This window comes from Lepisosteus platostomus, chromosome 17 (assembly GCF_059453375.1).
Source record: "Lepisosteus platostomus isolate fLepPlt1 chromosome 17, fLepPlt1.hap1, whole genome shotgun sequence".
Lineage (NCBI taxonomy): Eukaryota > Metazoa > Chordata > Actinopteri > Semionotiformes > Lepisosteidae > Lepisosteus > Lepisosteus platostomus.
The window spans coordinates 21,748,305-21,771,873 of record NC_142627.1 but is presented as its reverse complement, the minus strand read 5'-3'; the positions used below and the strand labels follow the sequence as shown (position 1 = coordinate 21,771,873).

The window sequence follows — 23,569 nt, the reverse complement described above, 5'->3', positions numbered from 1 at the left end:
GCTGTTGAAACAGGAGGCAGCCTGTGGCATTATGTCCTAACATCACAGCTGCACCCGAGAGTTTCCAAACCCGACTGGTGTCACAAGGCAACCCTTACATAAGGCTGAAAGTACATCTTTAGCCAGCCTTGAGTTTAGGATGAATACGGCTTGGGATCAACAGAGTAACAGTAGTAGTTACTCTGAGACCTTGACGACACCGTCACCATGGTTATTAAAATCTGGATAACCAGGATTCTTTTCACCGGCCTTGAAGTAAGTTTGCTGTTCATTTCAGTTCCCAGTAAAGCTAATCTCTACTTTGATATGCACCTGTGAGGTGTACACTCCTGGAAAATTCAACCTTGAGGCCTAGATTTAGAACACAACATGTAAATCGCTGTAAAAAGAGCCTTTTTTTATGAAAAGATCTGAAGAGCAATGGTAATTTGAAAACCTTCCAGAAACACGTTTTTACTTTCTTTCCTTTAATATGATTTATTGCATTAGTGGGACATTTACCCACTAATGAAGTGAAGTTACAGTATGTTTTGCAAATCTATAAAATTCACATCTCTGGGCTAAATCCTGTTTTTCTTCCTAAGCATAATATTGTGCTCTAGCTTGAATGGGTAGCCTCCCACTCGGTATTTCTTTATGTATCAAATGAAAACGCCTTCACTAAATTACACTGAAGATGGTGTCCCTCCACACTGCCTTTGCTCATTTCCCTTGGAATAATTACACCCAAGAACTAAGCAAGTCTGTCTTGACCCGCTTGGCTGAGGGCTCTTGGGACCCCTGTGCAGGGTGAGGGGTGACCAAGGGGCCGCTGCACAGGTGGAGATGGGCTGGAGGAGGGAGGCAACAGACAGATGCGAGGGAGGGAAGGGGATTCCTCATGGAGCAGGAGGAAACCAAGTCAGGAATGGTGATAAATTGCTGCCAGCTGAGGCTGACTGACCTGGGCTGTCGGCGCTGGCGTTAGAAACTCTGTCTGTAGCTCGGGAATGCGAGTAGCTCACTGTTTGTCAGCCCCTCCAGAGGAGCAGTGCTGGGAAGGGCTCTCGCCCCCCACCCAGCGGGCGATCCCGTACCTTGTCGGCGTCCGGCCCGTCCTCGCCCGTGCCCAGCCCGTTCCGCTCCTCGGCGCCGGCCGGCCCCGGCTTGTCGTTCTCCCAGCGCGCGAAGCCCTTGCCCTTGGAGCCCCTGCCGTGGAGCCTGTATCTCATCTTGGGGAAGGTGTGCGAGCCGCCGTCGCCCGCGCCCCAGCCGTGCTCGTGCCACAGCGGCTCCGTCTGCGTGGCCTGGCTGGCGGTGGCCCGCTGCAGCCGCACGGAGATCTTGCGGGCCGAGCCGGTCACCAGGGTGATGGACCGGCCGTCCAGGTCCGGGCAGGCGGGCGCGACGCGGGGAAACTCGAACACCTCGTCCTGAGCTGCGGAGAGGACAGGGCTGCTCCAGAGCGCTCTCTAGAGACACGGCGGCTCTCTGACGGCGGCAAAGCGGGAGGATTGCGGTCTGAATCTACCGCGAGACACTCGCGATGCCCTCGCCAACAACACAAGAATGACGAGAATCGACCTACAGGTAACTGCTGGAATAAAGGAAACACCAACATAAAGTGTCTTCACAGGGCGCTGGGCACCACAAGCCACCCGGACGGCGTCAAACGCGCCTTGGCAGAGGTTGTGCAAGCGTCGGGAACACTGCTGGAGGGACGCACCACTGTCCTTCCACGGGAAATTCCAGCATTTGGAGTTTTGTCGATGGTGGTGAAAACCGCTGCCTCAGGCGCCGCTCCAGAATCTCCCATAAGTGCTCAGCTGGGTTGAGATCTGGTGACTGGTTAACGGCCGTGGCACATGGTTCACATCGCTTTCGTGCTCATCAAACCCATCAGTGAGCTCTCACGCCTCGTCATCCTGGAAGATTCCATAGACTCCTCGCTTGCTGAGAACAAGGCGAAGGATCGCTCATCCAACCCTGTGACTTTTCTCCACGACTCAGTGTTTTTTGGCCCAGAAGTGCGTTTTTAGCTATAATATGGGGTTTATGCATTGCAACCTGACCATAGTATCCCTCCCTGTCAAGTTCTCGGCTGGCTGCACTTGACGAAACTGCCCGTGCACGCCCAGGATTGATACGTGCAGTCAGCAGATTCAGAATTGCTCGTCTGTTTTGCATCTCGGAACCAATGCACATATAACCAGGTGATGAGGTGTGGGCACAGTTGTTGGGAATAGCGCCTCACGCAGGCTGGTAGTTAGACTGTCACTACCAGCCTGCTGTGCGCCTGACTTGTACATATCTCTGGAAACCCTCCCAAATTTGTAGGTCAGACCCGTAAACCCGAAGTAATACGTTTTTTTAAAGGAATCGCAGATCAGAACCTCCTGCACACAAATTAACGGTGAAGCTGCCTGGGAGACTCGGGACTGTGACAATAGACGCCGTCAGGAAGTTGAACAGTGTGTTTATGGGACTTGTAGTTCACCAGTATGTCTGTGAGCAACTATAGCCAGCTCTCACACCCAGCTCCCCTTAAGACAGGGTTACACACGGACATCATGTCAAGGAGTATCCGCTTTCGTCCACAATCTTTCCCTCAGTCTCCCATGCCAGCATCATCTCAGCCACTGTTCCTCGTGAAACATCAGTCTTCCTCACTGAAGCTCCTGCGGAACGTGCCCCAGCAATCACTCTTCTCTCAAGGTCACTGAGATCTCTTCCTCGAGCCTGGGCAGCCAGAATAATGGGCACCTGGGCCTGCTGAGCATTTGTACACATGACCCTCAGCATGATGGGATGTTAATTGATATATTAACTGCTTTCAGCATACTTTGTATCCCTCATTTTCTCAGGTGTTTCCTTTATTTCAGCAGTTACCTGCTTGTTTGTTTGCTAGTCCCTACACTGGTCTGCAGAGCACACCTAGTGGCATCAAAAGCAGTCAAATCACTTCAGTATGAATGAAGAAAATGTGAACAATAATGCTTATGAATACAACAGAATATTTTTGTAGTAGTTAGCCTCGGAAGTTTCTGCCTGGCATATGTTGTATACTGGGAGTGCTGTACACTGGGGAGTGCTGTACACTGGGAGTGCTGTATTTTAGGAAGTGCTGTACACTAGGGAGTGCTGTATACTGGGAGTGCTGTATACTGAGAAGTGCTGTATTGGACACCATGTCTTACCAGTGCAAGAGGGCAACGCAGGACTACTGGGCAGGGAGCTGCAGGGCCCAGGAGACACACATCCCAGCGACGGCGCCCGGGGCAGCTTCCTGCAGGCCAGCACCAGCAGGTCCTTACACTGCTTGTGGCAGTTCACACCACAGTCTGCAACACACACAGCACAGGCACTGCCACCAGGCTCCCACAAGGGACCCAGTGCAAATCAAAAGAGCTCCACTGTCACTCTCAAATTCCACCTCATGCATATCCCATTTGTAAACATAAACACAATAACATTTCAACACAAAAGCATTAGGAAATACAGTACAGGGAATGACACAAATAAAAACGTGGATTTTTAACCAGTTAATATCTTAGAGTTCCTACAAAGGATCTTAGCATAGCAAACTGTCCTGTTCTATATGTAGAGTGCTTTTGTTTTCATCCGAATAGAAAGCAATATAAAATATCAGGAAATCAGTTCTTGTTATTCATCTTTCTGCTGTACGGTGCTGAACCACAGGGAGAGTGTCTCCGTTCATGGTTCCACACTGAGGTCTGATGGTTTTGTTATGAAGGACCGAATCAGCAGGGGGTAGACATACTCCCCTGTCCCCCGGCCAGCAATAGAGCTGTTTAAACACAAGGATGTGTGTTCTTCAGGAGAACTACTTTCAGAGCTATTGGAGTATCAGATACAGGGAGCGACTCCTGAACACACTGCACCCAGTTCTGCGTGGAGCTCGTCCGAGCAGGCACACGGGCACACGGGCACACGGGAACACGGGCACGCAGGCACACGGGCACGTAGGCAAATGGGCACACGGGTACGCAGGCACACGGGCACATGGGCACGCAGGGACTGGCGCTTACCTTTGCACTTGTAGCCTTGTTTGATGATCCCCCAGAGCTGCAGGAGAGCATTCGGGGGGCAGGGCGGGAGGAGAGATAGGAGAGAGAAAGACAAAAGAATGTCAGAGGCTGGAGGAAGGAACGCCGGAAGGAAGGTGATGCGGAGAGGAGGGAGGAAGCGGCTCGGGTAGCCGTGTCACAAACAGGATACGGCTCCTCTCAACACCCTTCCGGAGCTCCGCCAGGGCCAGGGCCAGGACTGGGAGGAGAGGGGAGGGGAGTGGGAGTGGGTCCACATTCCACTCACACCAGCGCTCACCCCCAGCCCTGCACACGCACACAGTTGCTGGCCCCTCGCTGCCCACACCGTATCAGCAGTGCAGCCAAGCCAGCAGAGAGCTGGGCCTCACAGCCACACTCAGATTACACAGAGACCAGCCTAGAGCCCAGAGCCTACTAACATCATCTCATTACATCACTTTCAACTGCTGCTTATCCAGTTCAGAGAAGCACTGGGCACAAGGCAGGGTACACTCTGGACATGATGCCAGTCCATCACAGGACACACACAGACACAAACAGACACACACACTAACTCCAGGGCCAGTTTTTCCAGAAGCCAATTAACCTCCCAGTACGTCTTTGGACTGTGGGAGGAAACTGGACCACCTGGAGGAAACCCATGCAAAGATGTGGAGAACATACAAACTCCATGCAGACAGCACCCCAGGAATTGAACCCAGAGCCCTATCGAGGCAGCAGTGCTGACCACTGTGCCACCATGCCTAAGCAGATCATGTAGAAATTAAATGCAGTCTAGGAAATACAGTTCTCATTGCTATATTGCAATGCTTCAGTTGACATAATGAGAATGGGACATTCTGTTGTAAATAGTATGGCTTTCACATTGATTAATGTGAATGTCAAAGCCGGCTGAAACAAACAAGCTGAACCGTGTCTCTTTTCCATTACTGAATTCTTTCACTTGCTGCGAGTTACCGAACTGTACAGGACAGAAGGAGGTAGCTTATCAAGAAGGCTACGCACAAATCCAGCGCAGTGCTCACAGAAGGTGGGCTTGAGGTACGTCATCTCCTGGAAGTTGTGGGAAAAGCCGGGGCCCATCTTGCACTGCAGTAGGGAGTTCGCTCTCAGGAAATAGGCCATCATTTCGTCCTTACTGATCAGCCCGTCCCTGTCCGGACACAGGAGGGGATTAGACATTTCTTTATCCAGTAATGGCCAGATGCGAGCTTGAAATAAGTTCCCCAGCTGGCTTCTTCACAAATCTTCTTATTAAAAAGTCATAAACTACACATTTGTTTTGTTTACAACATTCGGAGAACATGCTAGCTGCACAGCTTGACAAGATGGAGGAAGGAAATCTGATGTAGCTCAATTCACTGGAAGACATAGGTTTACAATGCTTTTTTCATACTCATTGCTACTCCCTCTTTATTTCAGTTTAAAAGGACAACAATAGAGAAGTATGCTAAATTATTTTCATTAATGCTTTTAACATTAACCTGGAGCTTTGATATTCCCTGATTCATGAAACAGAGCAGGGTAGGACAACATTCACCTCCTCAGACCTGGGTCTCAAAGCTCATTCTTACTGCGGGTGACGCTTTTAAGACACTTTTTATATTTAAAAAGTAAAAGATGGCACTGTTCATGTATTAACACATCATGTTTTTTATAAACTGTTAGTGAGGGTGACAACAATCGGTTGTTAGCCCTGAAAACCACTTGCAGAACAGCTTACTCTGTTAGCAGTAACTTGTTAGTCCCCATGTTACTGTATGTAGTACAGTATTGAATGAACAGCATTCCTTATATTACATACAGTCCATTCCCAAACACCTATACAGATTTTTAGTACAAAAAGTACAAAGGAGCCTGGCAGACATGACCCATAATTAAACCAAAACAATTTAAAGACTAAACAGCTTCCATTAAAGCATCTATTTGTCTTTGCCTGGGGATAGATGACACACGAAATGTATTTTCACATGATATATTTCTTGTGACATACCCTAGTTGCCATCTTGTGTGTTATTTTTTTAAATAATGATTTTAATCATGCAGGGCCGGCCGAGACTTACTGGTCCTTGTCCAACACGCAGAAGGAGTCTAGGAAGGGGAAGTTGGCAGCTATGCTTTCAAAATCCTCCTGAGAGATGTACCCATCATGGTCATGGTCATAATTCCTAAACACCGACTTCACAACAGAAGAAGCAGAAATTACTCACACTGCCAGGTACTCCTCTAGATAAGACAGCAGTGACCTGGTCAACAACTAATAATGCTTTATTTTAAAAATAGAATATTAACTTAACGTTTAATTATGCTTGATGTGGGTGTCAGTTACTAATGTTCCATCAGGCAAATCTGTCACTTTGTTAATACTGTACAGGAGTCACTTCGTAAGCATGAAGAATCAGAGCTGCAGTCAGTTTAACGTCATTATTTTTCAATCATACTTATTAAGTTTTGAACAACAGTTCTCGAGCATGTTCTTCTTCAAACTGACACAAACACAGCACACTGGAGTGCTCTCTCATCTGCAAACTGTCCTCCAATCAATGTTATTTCCCAGCTTTCTGTAGAGGAAACAGGTGTTTAGGAGCTGGTCAGGGCTCTGTGGAAGAGGATTTGTGGGGTATTGCGTGCTCATGATGCAGAAACACGTGCTTGGGCAGTTTTCAGTGAAGTGCTTCTCTGATTGCACATTGATTTTAAAGCCTCAACACATCCTCGTTCCATGACAGGCAACAGCGAGTGTATGTCATGGCTCCCTTAAGTAGCAAGTCTCCATTGACCCACGAAGACTCCCTGACCTTGCCAAGCTGTCTGATTGATTAGAGCTTGGACTCATCATTAGATATTGATTGGTCACTAATGAATCACTAATTGATTAGAGCTTGGACTGCAATAATTAGAAGCTGCACAACCTGCTTCCACTGCAGAACAATCCCTGAGAACAAAAACGTCTGTGTCCTGCCCCTGGGGCACCGCGAAATCAGACCCTGGACGCAGGTCTTTTTATGTATACGATATACACTTTTTATGTTTTATGTGTCTTTTTATGTAGACGATAAACAATGATGATGTGAATTTCCCAATTCATGAGCAATATGAGATAGTTTTCTCCTTATTATTATTATTATATATTATTATCATCATCATCATTCACTCTTACACAGATTTTAAGACAACTAGCTTCAGGTGGCAAACTAGGCAGAGGATCTTCCAGCCTCATGGAAATGGTTTCCTTCAGAGCCTGACCAGACAACAGGAAGATAAAGCATCCTCATCAATATTTCTCACACTTTCAACAATCTCTTTAGGTGCTTCCCCCTTCTCGGGTGTGGGGCAAGGGATGTCCAGGACTGGGAGATTAAAATGAAAACAGAATCTCTTGAGCCTCAAACAGACAAAACTCAGACATCGGCAGGGAACACAAGCCCAGGGGACTGAGGGGTAAATGAAGACTCAGCCTTACACAGAGCTACCCAGCCATGTTGATGAAGCCAGTACCCTGCGTCCTGGCTAATGACTAGAGGAAATTCTTGCTTCAGTTAGTCACTGACAGCCACATTAACTACATGGGATGGGTGTTTGTATCTTTTCTTGGTTTATTTTTATTTAAAGAAACCAAAATCCCAGTAATGCAGAAAAGGCTATGTCGAAAGCATGGACTGAACAGACACAGACTTTCTGATTTCTTTCAGATTCATGAAATGCAGCCTAATGAGTTGCATTCAGAGGTTAATTAAACTGGGAATAAGTGAAATGATGGCGTAGGACTGGGCCATGAAATCAAGAACAGAGTGCTCACATCCACAACTTTCCGGATGTGCTTGTTGATGACAGTGGGGTCAGGTTTCGGGGTCACTCCGGACGCCCAGTCCAGGGGCACCATGGGCTTGTTTGGAGTGGTGGGAGAGGTAGGCTGTGGGGAAAGAGAAACACACAGCAGCTCGCAGGACGATCACACCTTTCCAAGTGAGTCAAAATGAAAACCGAATCATGCTCTCAGCCTTGTAATTCCTTCCAGTATAAGTTATTTGATCTCTTTTTGTATTGGTGATAATACAATGAACGACAAACAAGAGAACCCCCCCCAAGTGTAGGAAAAAATGTCTGACTTTTTCAGTAGCTATACTACCATGCAGCCTGATCTCCACAGATGGCTGCCCATCAGCAAGGCTGAGCCTGGTCACTACTTAGAACAGGAGACCTCTAAGGAAAAAGCTGAGTCAGCTACAGCACGATGATCAAAAACATTGTGGTGCCGTACGTGCTGTCCGTAGGAAGAGGTCCTACCTGCAGCCATTAAAGAGCTCATGGAACTTTTTGTAAGAGTGGGGATGCAGCCCTGATGTGCTGACTATAGTCCACTGCGGGTTTTATAAGTGAAGTTTACCCAGTTTTATCCCTCAGTTGAATTCCAGATATGGTATATTTCTTTTAATGACTTAATCTGAGTAGTTGACCGGCTGGTTCTCATCACCAGAGATGCTGCTGCGTGTCAGTGCTGGTTGAGGGGGTGTGTAAAGTGGTTAGGATTTCTACTGAATAAAAAAATAATAATTTTAAATAAAATTAATATAATATCATTAATTTCCGTTTTTCCTTTTGCCCTTTTTTCAGATAGGCGTGCCATGTGTTTTTGAAGGTGTTGTCACATTATTTCCCAGAACAAACCTTGACAACACTTCGATACACTTCGCTGTGGGAGCATTTCTTTTAAATAAAGACAGCTCTCCTGCATACACAACTTGTGATCGTATTGATAACTTTTCCCTTAATACTTGTACCTGTCGCTTCCCCGGGTCTGTACCTAATACCTAATACACGTCTCAATAGTGACAGGTCAGCCATTTCCCTGACAGAAATGCCCGGAAAGAAGCTCCATACGGCAGACACTCACCACAGATTTGGGGTTGCGGGGCTCCCGGAGCAGAGAGAGTTCGTAAATCTCATCTTCAGTGTAATAGAGATCTAGAGAAAGCTAAGGAGATTAAATGCACTGTAGAATCGCTGTCTATGCAGCAGTATTTGTTTACACTCGCTGTAGATGTAAACCCACTGGCCTCAAATCACTGTCAAAAATAAGTGAGTTTAGTCCATAGGTGCAGTTTTTTTTTTCAGAACTTCACATAATTCTGAAGCAGTACAAAATATAATCACTTTGGTTTAAACGAATGCAAGATTATCCATAAATATGTTCAACATAGGTAAGGAATAACATGGTCTCATTTATCAGATTGTGTAATAAATTCAAGAGTGTTTGAGTGAAATCTAGACTTCTGAATGTTTTATTAGGAACGGCAGCAATATGCACTTACAAATATTTAATCATTAATAATGACACGAAAGGACTTACTGTCAGCAGGTAGATTAAATCCATATTGGGTTCAACTTGTGCAGTGGCGTTCTGTAACGATACCAGCTCGACGAAAGTGACGTACAGCTGCTGCATTTTGACAATATTCACTTTGTTCTCCTCTATCCAGTCTGGGAAGACGACATGCACTGCTATCAGATCCTTCAGGTGAACCCCCAAGATGGGAATCTTAAAGTCTTCGCATTCTGCGAACGCCTTCCGATAGTTACAGTAATTGCCGTTGGAGGAGACCAGCTCTGTCATCTCGTTCCAAATCTGTGAAAGCAGCAAAATCAATAGAAATAGAGAGGAAGGAAGACTAGAGAAAGGGCAAAATTCAGAACAAACACAGTGGGGTAAGAAATCCCTGAGCAAGTGGGTGCAAAGAGCCGAGCGAAAACAGCCACCTCTCACATGACAGGGCTCAGTGCGCCGAGCGAGTTACAGAGGTGATGTCACCCTCCTCTGGATCTGGGGAGTGTACAGCTCTGCTGGGGCAGAGGCTCCAGTCCTTTGGTGCAGTGGAGTTATGTGGTTATGTAGGGTGAGGCTCTCGGAGGCAAAGACTCGCCGTGAAGATCAGTCGCCGAGCTTGCTGTGAAGCAGGAGGGAATTAGGCAAGCTGACGCAGAGCCCTGCCGCTGTAGAGAACCCAGTTTCATGGTGAGACGGGTCGACCGCCAGTCCAGAGAGCGGCACTCTGTGTGCGTCTCGAGCGGGACTGATTCCCAGCAGGACAGAGGGAGCTGCACTCCGCACCCACAGGGCCTCTGCTCCTGCTCCTCTATTCCCAGAGCACTCAAACTGCTCGCGTTGAGGAGTAGCTCCGCCCAAGGCAACTGTCAGGCTGCACGAATGTTTCGAACAATCAGAACGACAGTAACTATTCAGGAGTTTTTCTTTAACAAGACTAGGGAAGGGTGACGTGGTGGCGCAGCACTGGGGTCCTGGCTTCAGTTCCAGACCTGGGACACTGTCTGCGTGGAGTCTGTATGTTCTTCCCGTGTTCCAGTGGGTTTCCTCCCACAGCTCAAAGACATACTGGTAAGTACACTGGCCCTGGTGTGAGTGTATGTGTGTTTGTGTCTGTCTGTGCCCTGCGATGGACAGGCATCCCATCCAGGGTGTATCCTGCCTTGTACCCCCCTTGCCTGCTGGGAAAGGCTCCAGGACCCCTGGAGAAGTGGTTAGAAGATGGGTGGACGAATGGAAAACTAGGAGCTTGTGATAATCTAGATGTAGTCAAGTATAAATGACAGAACAGGAAAAACAAGAAAGAGGGGATCAGTATTTGACCACAGCACACAGCATGTGAGTGAAAATATGCATATTGACCTTTAAAAATTGTTTACACCAGTCACGTAAGGCAAAGGAATTCTTACTTTTCTAGCTTTCCATTTCCTGTTCATGCTACACTATTTTTAAGTGTAACGAGTCCACAGACCCATCTTAACCACTGAAAGAGCAGCTGCCGTCTGCAATTATCCTGATATAGCGCACTACATTCCTGGAGTGAAAGTTTCTGAGACCCTTTGAATGATTTCTGTTCCCCAGAGCTGATCAGTATTAATTTAAGGAATAGACCAAGGCTCCTTGATATCCTGATTTTGGGCATCATGCTAGGTTAACAGGACAGAAAAGAAGTTAGAAAGAAGAGCAAGGAGTGAGAATTACTGGTGCCCATCTGGATTGCATGAAAACACTGGCACAGCGAATTTTTGAAAGGTGTTCAGAAAGCTTTAAAAGAGCTGTCAGAGGTCCTCGGTTTCCCCACCTTTGTCACTTCAGGCGAGAGATGTGAATGAGTCTCCTTCAGCCGGGAAATGGAGCTGTGACTCAATCCGCCCACGACAGCCATCAGAGTGTTGAAGTTCTGGAGGTACAGGAGCTTCTGCATGGAGACCAGGAGAGAAACAGCTCATGACCTGGCCTGCAGAGCCCTGCTGTATTCTCTCAGCTCTCCACCTTCATGAAAGAGCTCCGCTGAAGCACAAGAAATCCCAGTGCTTTTGGTATCAAAGGGGCATTTGAAGACAGCAGAGCACCGAGACTTTTTTTTCAGATGAATGCTGTATACAAACTTCCAGCAGCCTTCTCCAAAAAAACTGGCTTAATTATTTTAAATGGAAGTTCAAACTGTAACATTCCTTATCTCAGTTGTGTTTAAGGTTATGCAATAATGAAAAATCATGGTATTATAATGAAACAATAACATACAAAGATCTGTTTTACCTTGATGAGTCTGGGATCTATGATACCATGATGAGTCTGGGATCTGTTGTACTATGATGATTCTGGGATCTGTTTTACCTTGATGAGTTTGGGATCTGTGATACCATGATGAGTCTGGGATCTGTTGTATTATGATGATTCTGGGATCTGTTTTACCTTGATGAGTTTGGGATCTGTGATACCATGATGAGTCTGGGATCTGTTTTACCGTGGTGATTTGGGGAATTGTGCTACGCTAATGAAGCTGGTACCTGTGCTACATTGATGAATTTGGTGATGACCTCGGCGCGGTGCTGGGGCGTCAGTTTGCTGAGCACCATCAGTTGGACCCACTGGGAGACGCCATTAAAGAGAGCGATGGATCTCTCCAGGGTGGGGTTATCCATCAGACAGCCGTGGGTCACGTAGCTCTGATAATCTGTGAACTGCAGCAGGGGAGACAACGTTACAGTGCAGAAACAGCTCACTGGGAAAGCATGCAATTGGTACGGTAGCTTCAAGGAAACAAACACGTCATTTAATTACATGGCAAAGTAGAAAAAATGAATTTTGTCACTCTTGGACAATAGGTGTATTTGTGTGGCTTAGATTGTGCAGAAAGTAAGATGAACAACAGCTTGTGACACAATTAACTTGAATGGAATATGTCATGTGCTATATTTGCTTATGCAATACCTACAGCATAAAGCTCATCACTCCACTTCTTCCACATTACGATGGAGGAGGTTAAATGACTCACATGAAGATTTAACAGGCAAGGAAAAATATTCTGAGTCCAAGAATAATTAACATCCAAATCTGCCGCACTGTTCTCTCAAGAATATCATTTTCTAAAGCTCAGGTCCTCAGTGATTAGTATCTTAAGCCTGGCCAGTGACACAACTCTTCCACACCAGGACAGACATGGCTGGAGGTCTGCTTTCAAGAGGGGAAGTTAGCTGAGTCAGCCTCACACCGTGCTCTAAGACAGCCCGGTCTTGGGCCTGGGCTGCGGGTTCTACCCTGCCCACATGTGGTGAAACTGGGACCAGCACGATCCCTCTTGGCACGGTGTGTTTCGACCGGCTGCCTTGCCACGCTGGGGCCCTGGCTTCCTGGTGAGCGGTCTGTGTGAAGTCTGCGTGTTCTCCCCGTGTGCGAGGGGGACATGCTGGTAGGCTGGCTGGCTTCTGGGAAGCCCTAGGTGCCAGTATGAGTGTGTCCGTGCGCGCCCTGCGATGGACTGGCATCCCGTCCAGGGTGTGCGCTGCCCTTGTGTCCTGTGCCGGCAGAGGTGGACTCCAGCTCCCCCGAGGCACCGTGTCGGATGAGGTCACCAGGAAACGGGTGGATGGGCGACTGCTCTGTCCGCGGCCTTCCCGCGCTTTTGCAGGCTCACCGAAATCCGTCGGAAAGACTTGTATTCCAGGAAGGTGAGGTGCTCCGCCAGCTCCATGGGCTCCAAGTGGTCGAAGAGCAGCGAGGCTTTGCCTTTTTTCGGCTGCTTTTTCCTCTGGGTCACCCGCCTCATCCAGTCATATGACGGGCTGCAACAACAAGGGGGATTTGTCGAGTTATATAGGAAGGCACTGTATGCTTCTTATTTCACTTTCCCAAGTTGGTTGTTATTTTTAACCATTGTTCTTTAAATACCAAACTTTCTTGACAAATGTCTTATTTTGCCGTTTGAGGGCATTTGGGGCCAAACCGCCCCAAAAAAAGAACACAGTGCCACAATGGAGCTCTGATCACGAGCTGCTGTGATAATAAATACATAAAGAAGAGCTATTAGGCCACGTATCATTAAATACTGTAGCTGTTTTTCTGTGAAAAAGCAATTGGCAATTCTTAGTTGGAGGAAAGATGAAAAGATATTTACTGTATGATATTTGATTCTCTTTGCATTCCTGGCATGTGCAAGATTTATCTGTTGACAGCCAAGAGAAATACTGTAGAGGCTTCACTTTGGATGAGACCCTTTTCAATTCTGGCTTTTTAGAAATCAGAGAGCTTTTGCTGGTATTGCTGTTTTATACAGCAAAAACAATGCTGTATCACAGTCTGCTAAGTCAATTTTCATTTTGATTTACATGGACCAAAATTTGGAAAATTATATATACACAACTCTTAATTATGAGATGCTTTTTAACACAGAACATAAATGTCACCTTGATTAACAGGCCAATCAATTTCCCTTCTTACTTCAGTTCACAAGTTAGTACTGTGATGCTGTGAACTTGAAACACATTCAGTAAAAATTGAGTTGCCCTGTGAACTCTGTTCAGGAATCGTGTTTATTTTCAATGTTGTCCCAGGCACTCTGAGACTGAGGCGGTGGGTGGGCTCGTGTTCTCACATGGTGGAGATGTCGATCAGTTTGAAGTGCTCCTCACAGCCCAGCTGTGCAGCCACATCCCGGAACTCCTCTGTGAGGCGGATCAGACCCAGATCAAGGTTAAACTCCGCAGGGAACTCCACGATCCAGTACCTGTCCGGGCAGGGTTAGAGTTAGGGTTACAGAGGTGTGCAGCACTCTCTTCAACATCCCAGGAAAAGCATGACATATCTGTGGTCATTTCTATTGCCAAAAAGATCAAACACACCTAATTAACTACAACATATTTAAAAGACATGAAAACTACACAAAATGCAAATTCATTATTGCCGTGCTTCACAAATAAACAGAAAAGTCAAATCCCCCTTTTTATAAATCTTTTTTTTAATTGTCAAAGCAATATCTCCTCCTGCACAGCTCCTGTAGTAAATTCACAATTTTTTTAAACTCAAACACCCGAGTTCACAGCCCTGAGGAGGCTCACACGTGAAATCGCTGTTGTTATAGTAATAACGTATCTCTGTTCAGAAGACATTCACTTCAAGAAGTGGTTCTTGTGGGGAGGAAGGAACCCAGAAAAACCTAGATCAGTAGTCGTATCCCCAAGTGGTTAAGCTGAGGGATCTGTGTAAAAGGTGAAATTACCTTGAGGGCACATCTGCCTTTGAGACAATTTGACTTCCAAAGATGTACAGCCGAGAGAAAAGAAGAGCCATTTCTACAGCAGGGTCTCCCAGCCCAGCCAAGCTCTCAGTTACACAACCCTCAATTCACTTAATTAACTGGATCAGGCTGGAATGTTTTCAGATTTTCAGAATATTCCAGGTTGCCTTTTAACTATGGCATTTCATAGGCTAGGTAAAATGTTTCTCTCCCAAATGTTTGAGAAGGACAAAAAAATCATCAAATATCCTAATGACACAACCTGTTAGTTTAATTAAGGCTTCAATTAATTAGGTAAATAGGTTCAGCTGGTGAAAATGATGTGAAGAAAATTCACATAACAGCTGAGTCACAGTTGCCTTCACCCCCCAAAAATTGAATAGGAGATATTTCCCTTTTCTGTCGCCTTTTCCCACAAGGTGATGTGATTCACATCGCACCCTGCTGGGAGGGAGAAAGTAGCGTAGCCTGCTTCTGTCCTGAGAAGAACAGAGCCTATACCAGGTACAGTACATGCTGTGTACACTAAAGCAGCTGATGGACTGGGAGTCCCAGAGCAGCAATGCAGATGCTTACCTCATGAAATAGCAGATTTTCAGTCTTGTTCTCTGGCAGTCTTCACCTTCACAGTCCCGGTACGTGTCACGTGTTAAGGAAAGTTCATTGCCTCAGTCTTTTTGCTTACAAAGACCAGCAGCTGAAAATCAGGAGCTGACAATTGTGTGTTTTACAGAAAGAGAGGGTTTCATGAGGTGTTCCATTAACATCTACCTGATATTTAAAAAGAAAGGTTGTAGGTGATTTAACTGCTTATCCATGCCATTAATTTATGTAATTAAGCTCAGAGGGGAATGATAAGTAAGATGCCCAGTGGCTCTCTGGGACTAAATTACCTCATCCCTGGTTTAACATCTCTAGCATTTCAATCTGAATGCCTGATCTTTCCCATTGTGTCAAAACTGAAACATTGCGGCAAAACTATCAACAATGTGCAATCTCTGGTCATGATCAGCAGAGACACGTTCCAAATGAGCTACGATTATTTTGAAAAAAAGTGTGTTCCAAGAAGATCTACCCAAGTATCCTGACAGGTCTGGGAAGGCTTTGACGGAGTAAGGCTTTTGAGTAAAAAATGGAAATTCTGCAATCAATGGCTGTCTGACTAAGAACCAATGCAGTCATGGCTGGAATAAAGAGATTGTGTAATATAGTAGCTTTGGTGAAGTGCTGGCTAATATTGCAGTTTCACAGCCCTAGCCTGAGGCACTTTCTGTGTGGAGCTAACATGATTACCCTATGTTTTTGGGTCCAGTTTTCTCCCACTCCCGAAGGGTGTGCTACCTACAGTAGGTCAATCAGTGTCTGTAAGCTGCCCTCATGTGTGTGCCCTGTGATAGACTAGGGTGGGGTCCAGCGCTGCTCTCTGTGCTTTCACGGTCCGGCTTGCTGTGTCCCTTACCAGCAATAAGCAGCTTTGTGATAATGGACAGACGGAAAGTCGCATTGGTAGGTTTTTTTTAAAAGACAAGTACAATACTTCCTTTGTGCTGCATCACATGTAGGGCCTCCTCCTGTGAGAGGGCTGGGAGGCGGTGGTGCCCTTTAATAGAGAATAGGGCAGGGCCAGGAGGCCATGAGGCTCCCCGTGGAGAGACTCCAGGGAGCGACAGCAGAGAGGGCTGCCGTTTCCGGTTCAGGAACAGGGCATGCTGCCATGGAGGAACAGTGGGGTGTAGGTGTATTGAAAAAATAATAAGCCCGTGCTAACTGAGCTCCACAGCAGTGCCTTCATTTGGAGAGATGTAAATAAATGTAACTACCCTGCTGCCAATATATCTAATGTCTGCTAATGTTAGAATTTAGGTCTTGACTGAATGACGTCCAGGTAGCGGTGCCTCTACCTTGTGTGGTGTGTTAATTCAGGGGTTATCTAGGACACTTTAGACTTAAGACTATAGATTTTTCTAAAATGAAAAACTGCTTAGAAATTCGTAACACTGGCACAGCAGTGGAGGTTGGTAATAAACAGGGCATGTACAGTCCAAAAAACGCACCTTAGGGCCAAGGACCTGCATTTCAGCTCAGTGGCACTTGGAAGGATATATTAACAGCAGCTTTCCAGCCAGCTCGGTCGATGTGACATACCAGCGGTGCATTAACAGCACAATCCGAGGCAAATGACTGCTCCCTAAATCCCCGTTGTCATCTGGAAAACACAAGACGCAGTCAGTCCTGACCCAGCGGGGCGCTCTCTTACTGTACCTGCGCCTGCACAATGACCGCCAGTAAAATCAGATCCGAGGTCTGGAGATGCACAAGCAAACAGCTGCAGCAGGTCTTTATCACAGGAAAAAGAATGAAGAAGGATGAATGATGGCTACACTCCTTCGATTACTGAAATCTTCAGCTTTAAAGAAACACTGGAGGTGTGCACATGGCTGAATGATAATGCAGACAGGGGCACTCACCAAATGCCTCAATGCAGGCATTTAACAGCTGGTCTAATGTAGCTGCTTTTCCCAGAACTGCCGATCCCATGGTCAATGAGTGGCCTTCAGAGACTGGTTCATTTTTTCCGAGTGGAAGCGTGCATCTCCTCATGGAGGGGAGATTAATAGCACAAAGCAAGGTCTTGGCCAGCGCCTTTCAAGAGCAAACTGTGTGGAGAAACAGAAAAGTCTTGGTTTCTAGGGTCTGGTGTGAAAGGAGAGGACACACAAGTTTTAGAAGGCATGGGCTTTCATGACAAAGGTTCACAGAGAGACAGCCTTGTAAGGCCTGTAAGATCTTTCACCGAAATCTGAAATGCTGTATGGTTGTTTGAAGAGCTCAAATTTCATATTTCTCTAGCCAAGTAGTAAAAAAACATTCATGTTTTTAAATTAAGTTAATTGTTTAAATTTGACTTCTTAAAATGTATACACAATGAATTGTAATTTTGGAATGGCCAATAATTGTATAATTTACTAGTAAATTAAGCCTCCTTTACATTTTTTTCTTCAAGTACTCAAAAAGATTTTGCTGATTTGGAATCAGTCCAAAGAAGAGCAACAAGATGCATTCTGGGGCTCAAGGGAGTGTCCTACACTGAGTGAAAGAACTGAACCTTTTTAGTCTTGACCAGAGAAAATTACAAGGAGACCTGACACGTATTTAAAATCCCTGATAAATTCAATGCAAAAGACATCTTCAAAATGAACACTGAAACACAAACCAGAGGATACAAGTGTAAACTACATGGAAGTGCACTTAAAAGCACAAACAGGAGGCACTTCTTTACTCAAAGGGTTGTGTGAATGTGGAAAAAAAAGATTTCCAGCCATGTTGTTAAAGCCAATATCCAGGCTTCTTTCAAGAAAGAGCTGGATGAGATCTAAGGATCAATTAACTACTATGCTAGTATCATCCATACAGCCCCCTCTCATTTGTGACTTTTCCTATTTAGTACCCATAGTTAATTTTGCTGTACAAGAGTAATTTCTTTTCCTTTTGAAATATGCAGATTTTCTTTTTTTTTGTCAAAAGCTCTGCTCCTTTTTTCTTTGAAAACCAACTTTGATTTGAAGCTGTGATTTGAAACATTGCACTTCTAGGTTCTATAGGCCGAGGAGTGCAATGAAGGTAAGAGAGGCAGTTCATTTGGGATTGCTACCGTCTGGGTGATTTTAAACTCCATCATGTTGGTGAAAAAGGGGGCTTGTGAAGTGAGGCAGCGGTCAAGTGGAAATGTCCCTTGTTTCTGTGGAGGCAAGCTGCCACCCACGACACCCCACATCTCCTAAAGAACAAAATACCGATCCCTTATTTTCAAGACTTCTATTCTAATCTTTTGTCTTCATAGTAAAATGGAGGCATTCATTGAATGAATACTGTGTAATATATTTAAAAAGCCATTTTTGGTGAAGAGAAAACAGTTGAGATATTGCAAACTACGGTGAGTTCCACTTAATTTAGCGGGTCAGTTATATATCACATCCTTCCACACCAAACCTTCACAGAGCTCAGGGCTTTACCAAGCCGAAAATACAACATTAAATGCATGTAAAATGTTTAGCTAGGTGCAATTCCGAAACAAATTCTGCTGTTGTCTTTTATTAAGCTGACAAAGACGAGACTCTTTTAACTGCACTGACCGCATGTCTGCCTTGGGACCCGATGACCTGGATGCGATGCCCTCTAACTGGCTAAAACACAAAGTTAAGTGCACCGAGGTATCTTTCCAGCTGTTCCTCATGGGGGCACAGCAATGCACCATTACAGTGAAGTCAAGGGAGGTGACAGACACATAAACAGACTTCAGAGTCAGACAATTGCATGCAGCTGGCTTGATCCCTATTTATTAATATGACTGACAAAAGCTGCCATTGTAACTGTCAATAAGGAAAAAGCAGCCTGTTTCTTTTTAGGCTCCCACTCTGGGATGCTAACCCAGAAAAGGTAACTTCATTATACACCTATTCAGTTGTGCCAACACAGCCATTTCAAAGAACTGATTCCACCCCTCTGCATGCGCTTCTCTTACAACGCATGACGGAATTATGGAATGTTGCATCTCATTACCAAGCAACCGAAAGCTTCCTATCCTTTCTCACTGCGTTTTGATCTCATCCAAGTAGTTCTGCCTAATGTGGGTCTATTGAAAGAGAAGGTAACCTAAGTGCTTCCATGCAGTCCTCATTTTGTTAAAAGCCCTTTTCATTGTCAAAAGCCCTAAGGCCTATTGTCTGAAAATAAGAGAACTGTGGAGCAGCACCTCATGATCTACAATGAGCTGATCTATGATCTACAATGAGGCAGTGGAAATGTCTGTTCCAAGTTTATTATTGAGGATGAGAAATGAACCAGCCGTCTCCCAAAGGTACGAGTTCAACCTGTATTTTTCTTCCTATCTTTTTGTTAAATACCTAACCCAATTTGGAATCGCCATTTGTGTGTTCTTCATATTTTGGAAGAAGGCTACAGAAGCTGCAACTGCACACGGGGAAGAAGGAAGAAGGAAAAGCAACTTCCTTCTGACGCACTTCGAGTGGCTTCGAGCCGCTCATCTTTTCAGGTGTTACTGGGAAAACGTAGCCCCTGCGCCGGAGGGTCAGCACTGACTAAGGAGAGACGCATCCCTCACCGATGGCTCTGCACACCCGCAGCTGCTCGGTGGAACTGAGAGAGCCCAGGTGGACTAATCCCAGTCACAGTCGGCTAGTATGTGTGAGCATCTTTACTGGTTGAGCCCCTGGAGCACTGTCTCATGACTAAAAAGCCAGACTCCAGCAATGGAGCAGAACCATTCACCATTATGTACAACACTGCGCTAACCTTATCATTACCTCTGAAGAACCAGTACTAACAGCTTTGTACTTTTGCAGATTTATCACTTGGAATATTTCTCCTAGCTAATGCCAGATGCTCTTTACGTTTGCATTGACTACACCTGCTGACAGAATGGAAAAAGTGTTTATCTCAACTTCACGAATATTCTCAAATATCTCAACATAAATGTTTATCTTCTTTCCTCAGTCTTCCATGTAATGCTGCTACTTGCTACTGCTAAATCTGCTGCTAAATCTTCCGCCCATCACACCCGACTGAAGGCGACTGTGGAAGGGAGACATGGTGGTCTTGTCACACCTGTTGGTCCCCCAGTTTGCCAGTTCCATTTTTCACACCATGAGTTAAGCATTGCTGAGAGGAGTAATATTGTTCTCAGTGACAACACTGCAAGTTCCCAGGTACCCAACAGTGTTGTCATTGAGACAGCACTGTTGCCCAGCAACTCCAGGATATCATTGCCAAGTCAGTCAAGTCCTCAATACCTGTCACGGTCGACACCCCCTCCTCCAGGGGGCACTCTAATATAGGCACTCTCACAGGGTCTTAAAATACTCTTTCCATGGGAGTCTCACCCGGCTCACCTCACCGCTACCAGTTACAATACCAGAGGCATCCAGCAGGGCTACTGTGCTGGGAGGAGGGCCTTTAGAATGGGAGACTTAGAAACCCGTCGCTGTACCCCCTTCTTACACAACTGTGCCACAACTGGCACATCAACCGCTCTGTTTATTTTATCAAATTAATATTTATATTACAATTATTTTATTTTTGTTTCCCATGATATGGCAAATTACAAGACATATACAGTAGGTCAAACCTCACGTATGAGAAAAAACAACCTGTTGTTCAGCTCCTTCGACATAATTTAATCTGGATTTCTCTGAGGCTTTTGGACAAGACGGCATCCTTGCCATTCTCTTCACCCAGCAAAAAAAAATTGTTTTCAGGGCTGTAACATCTTTCAAAAAAGCACCCTGCCATTCCACGCCGCTCGACTCTAGAGTGAAGAGGGGTGAGAGTGAATGAAAGGCCTTCATCTTTCCCAAGGTATTATAATAAATCTAGAGCAAGATTTCCATAAATGTAATTACTTTCATCATCTTTCAATAGTCCTTCCACTGTACCTACATTTCTTTTATTCCAATTATATTTTTTCATGCCGGGTTAATAGCCTCCTAATTTGAGCAAGCTCTCCTCCCCATCAGTGCTATCCTCCAGCTGCACTGTCTAATGCAGCCAGATTCTTTCAAAGAATGTCCTTTGAAACAGCCAATCTTAATAATTATTGGTTATGTGCTTACTGTGTTATAAAACCAGTTTTATGATTTAGCACATGTTGTACAGTCTTACTGTGGCCAATTAAATGAATACAGACTTCAGTTTTGCTGGGAGGGTGATCAATACTCCTTTATATAACATTGTATGTGGAATGAACTACAGGGGTAGGTTTGATTCTGCCCATCTGGTGTTGTCACCCCAGAGGCAGGATCAGATGATGCTGAGGAGGACTGTTGAATGACAGGTTCTTCACCAATTTGCCCTAGGTAAACACTGGCATTTCATAGTGCTAGCGATCACATCACTCCTATCCTAGAGTCCTTGTACAGGCTTCCTATCAGGTTTTGTGTTGACTTCAAAATCCTCATATTCACATATTGTATAAGGCTCTGCATGGCTTGGCACCTCAGTACCTGTCTGAGTCACTATCGTCCTACAGTACTTCCCACCTTGCAACCTTTGCTCATCTAATTCTGGTCTCCTGTCTGTCCCCCAAGACCATCTACACTGTATGGGTGACAGGGCCTTCTCCTGCTGCACCCCAAACTCTGGAATACCATTCCCGAGGATATCCGAGAGTTGCCTTCCCTGAGCCCTTTCAAACCTTGATTCAAAGGTTTGAAAGCCTTTGAATCAAGGCTTTCAAACACCCTTTGTTAGAAGGGTGTTTATTTAACACCACAGTGTCCTGTGGAGTGACCTGTCATGACCAGTTTACAGGCACTTTACACCCAACGGAGGCTCTGAGTGAACCTCTTCTTCCTCCACCTCCATCCCTCTCAACTCTGTGTGACCTGATCATGCACTCTGTGTGAACCTGCTTGCTAATGTTGAAGTCATAGGAACTTCGACTAGACTTTGGCAAAAGTACATTTTGGAACGACAACAAGAGAAGGAAGAGCTTTTCAAAAGCGAGTCAACAAAACATAAGCAAACAAAAAAGAAGGAAAAATGAGACCAAGACGCCTTGAAGAACATTTAAAACAGTGTTACGCACCAACTGTTGGCCATAATCTTGCAGCTAACAAACTGTCAGGGTTTCTGAAAGGGGTGAGTAGTCGGACCCCCGTGTGAAGCCGGGAGGAAGGGGGTTCGAGCAAAAGTAAATCCAAGATTCCAAATCCAAGTTGTTAGGCAAGAGCGAAGTCAAAAGTAGGAGAACAAGAGAAAGCTGTGGAAGACTTCTCAATAGTGAGCGTAGGTAAGCCGTTTCAACATTGAAGAGGGAGAGACGTGGCTGGATAATGAGTTCCTGGATGAGCATGTGTGGAGTTTAGTACGTGTGGGAATGCCAGGGCGCTTACGGGAGAAGGTGCAGGTTGTGACAACAAACAGCAGCAATTAATAGATATACTGTACACAACTAAATTGAACATGGTGCTGCTTTGTTTACATTAGATCGTTTCAAATATTCATATTAGGGAATCGGTCCAATTCTGCTTCTGGAGGGACAGGGTTTTGCAGGTCTCTGTAAAGCAGCAGCACTAGAAGAACTGAGAGAAGCTGTTAAACTGGCCCAGTTAAGCCAGTAACCAGGTTGGTTAGCTGAGCTGGACTGAACACTCACAGACACACCAGGACTGGACACACACGGGGTAAATTTACTATGGAAATCTAAGGCTTTGCAAGTAAATGATGGGATTGTATTCAGTTGTGTTACATAAAGCAAAAACAGTAACAACTCCCCAGTGTGGTGTGAGTGTACATGTCATTGGCAGACAGTACTTATAGTGGGAATGAAAGGGGTGTTTTATTTGGTGTCTTCAGCAGGCAGACAGGAACATTAATTGCTTTGTCACAATGCTCTATTCTGGCAAATGCAAATATTTGACGCCAGATCAGTGTTCACACAGATGATCAGCTGACCCCCAGACATGGTTAGAAATTGAATGATGGGCCTTGCAATTAATTGGTTTTATGTGAAAAAATAAAGACCATAAGACCTGGAAAATTAGTCTCTGGTGATTGGGCGTTAAGTGCTTTTATGTATAATCCATTACCATCTCTCTGTTGGTACACACAGAAATCATGTCACAGTTAAAATCATAATTGATTCTGTGATGCTTCATAAATGTGATGTCAGTATTTTTCCAGATTTTAATTAAATGTTAAGATCTGAATCATATGAGATGTACCTCGAAGCCTGCATCCACTAGTTTTTACAAATGTCTGCACAGCTTTGTTCTTTTCTACCAGTGGTAATCTAGAAATAAATCCATAAAGAATGACACAAGATATTTTAACAATGTTGAATGTGGCAAAATAAAATAATGTTTTAATCAAATATAAGTAGCAATGTGATCGAATAAAAGTAAATCACTCAGATATTCATTCCGAATATTTCTGAGTGGTAGT

The 23,569-nt window shown here is 45.2% G+C and overlaps 1 protein-coding gene across 7 annotated transcripts in view; it reads right to left on the bottom strand.

Moving 5' to 3' along the window:
• The window catches only part of rasgrp3 (RAS guanyl releasing protein 3 (calcium and DAG-regulated)), a 47,678-nt gene that overhangs the window by 5,954 nt on the left and 18,155 nt on the right, over positions 1-23,569 (bottom strand). For all 7 annotated transcript variants that reach the window (XM_088609883.1, XM_088609885.1, XM_088609881.1 and 4 more), the window contains 15 exons: positions 17,077-17,265; positions 16,712-16,814; positions 15,185-15,247; positions 13,967-14,098; positions 13,010-13,157; positions 11,883-12,056; positions 11,174-11,290; positions 9,400-9,675; positions 8,944-9,024; positions 7,849-7,962; positions 6,113-6,228; positions 5,055-5,202; positions 4,029-4,065; positions 3,177-3,320; positions 1,077-1,417 (listed from right to left, as the gene is read on the bottom strand). In XM_088609883.1, the coding sequence (XP_088466009.1) occupies positions 1,077-1,417; positions 3,177-3,320; positions 4,029-4,065; positions 5,055-5,202; positions 6,113-6,228; positions 7,849-7,962; positions 8,944-9,024; positions 9,400-9,675; positions 11,174-11,290; positions 11,883-12,056; positions 13,010-13,157; positions 13,967-14,098; positions 15,185-15,247; positions 16,712-16,814; positions 17,077-17,209 (2,127 nt within the window). In that variant the 5' untranslated portion in view covers positions 17,210-17,265. The remainder of the gene's footprint in view (positions 1-1,076; positions 1,418-3,176; positions 3,321-4,028; positions 4,066-5,054; positions 5,203-6,112; positions 6,229-7,848; positions 7,963-8,943; positions 9,025-9,399; positions 9,676-11,173; positions 11,291-11,882; positions 12,057-13,009; positions 13,158-13,966; positions 14,099-15,184; positions 15,248-16,711; positions 16,815-17,076; positions 17,266-23,569) is intronic.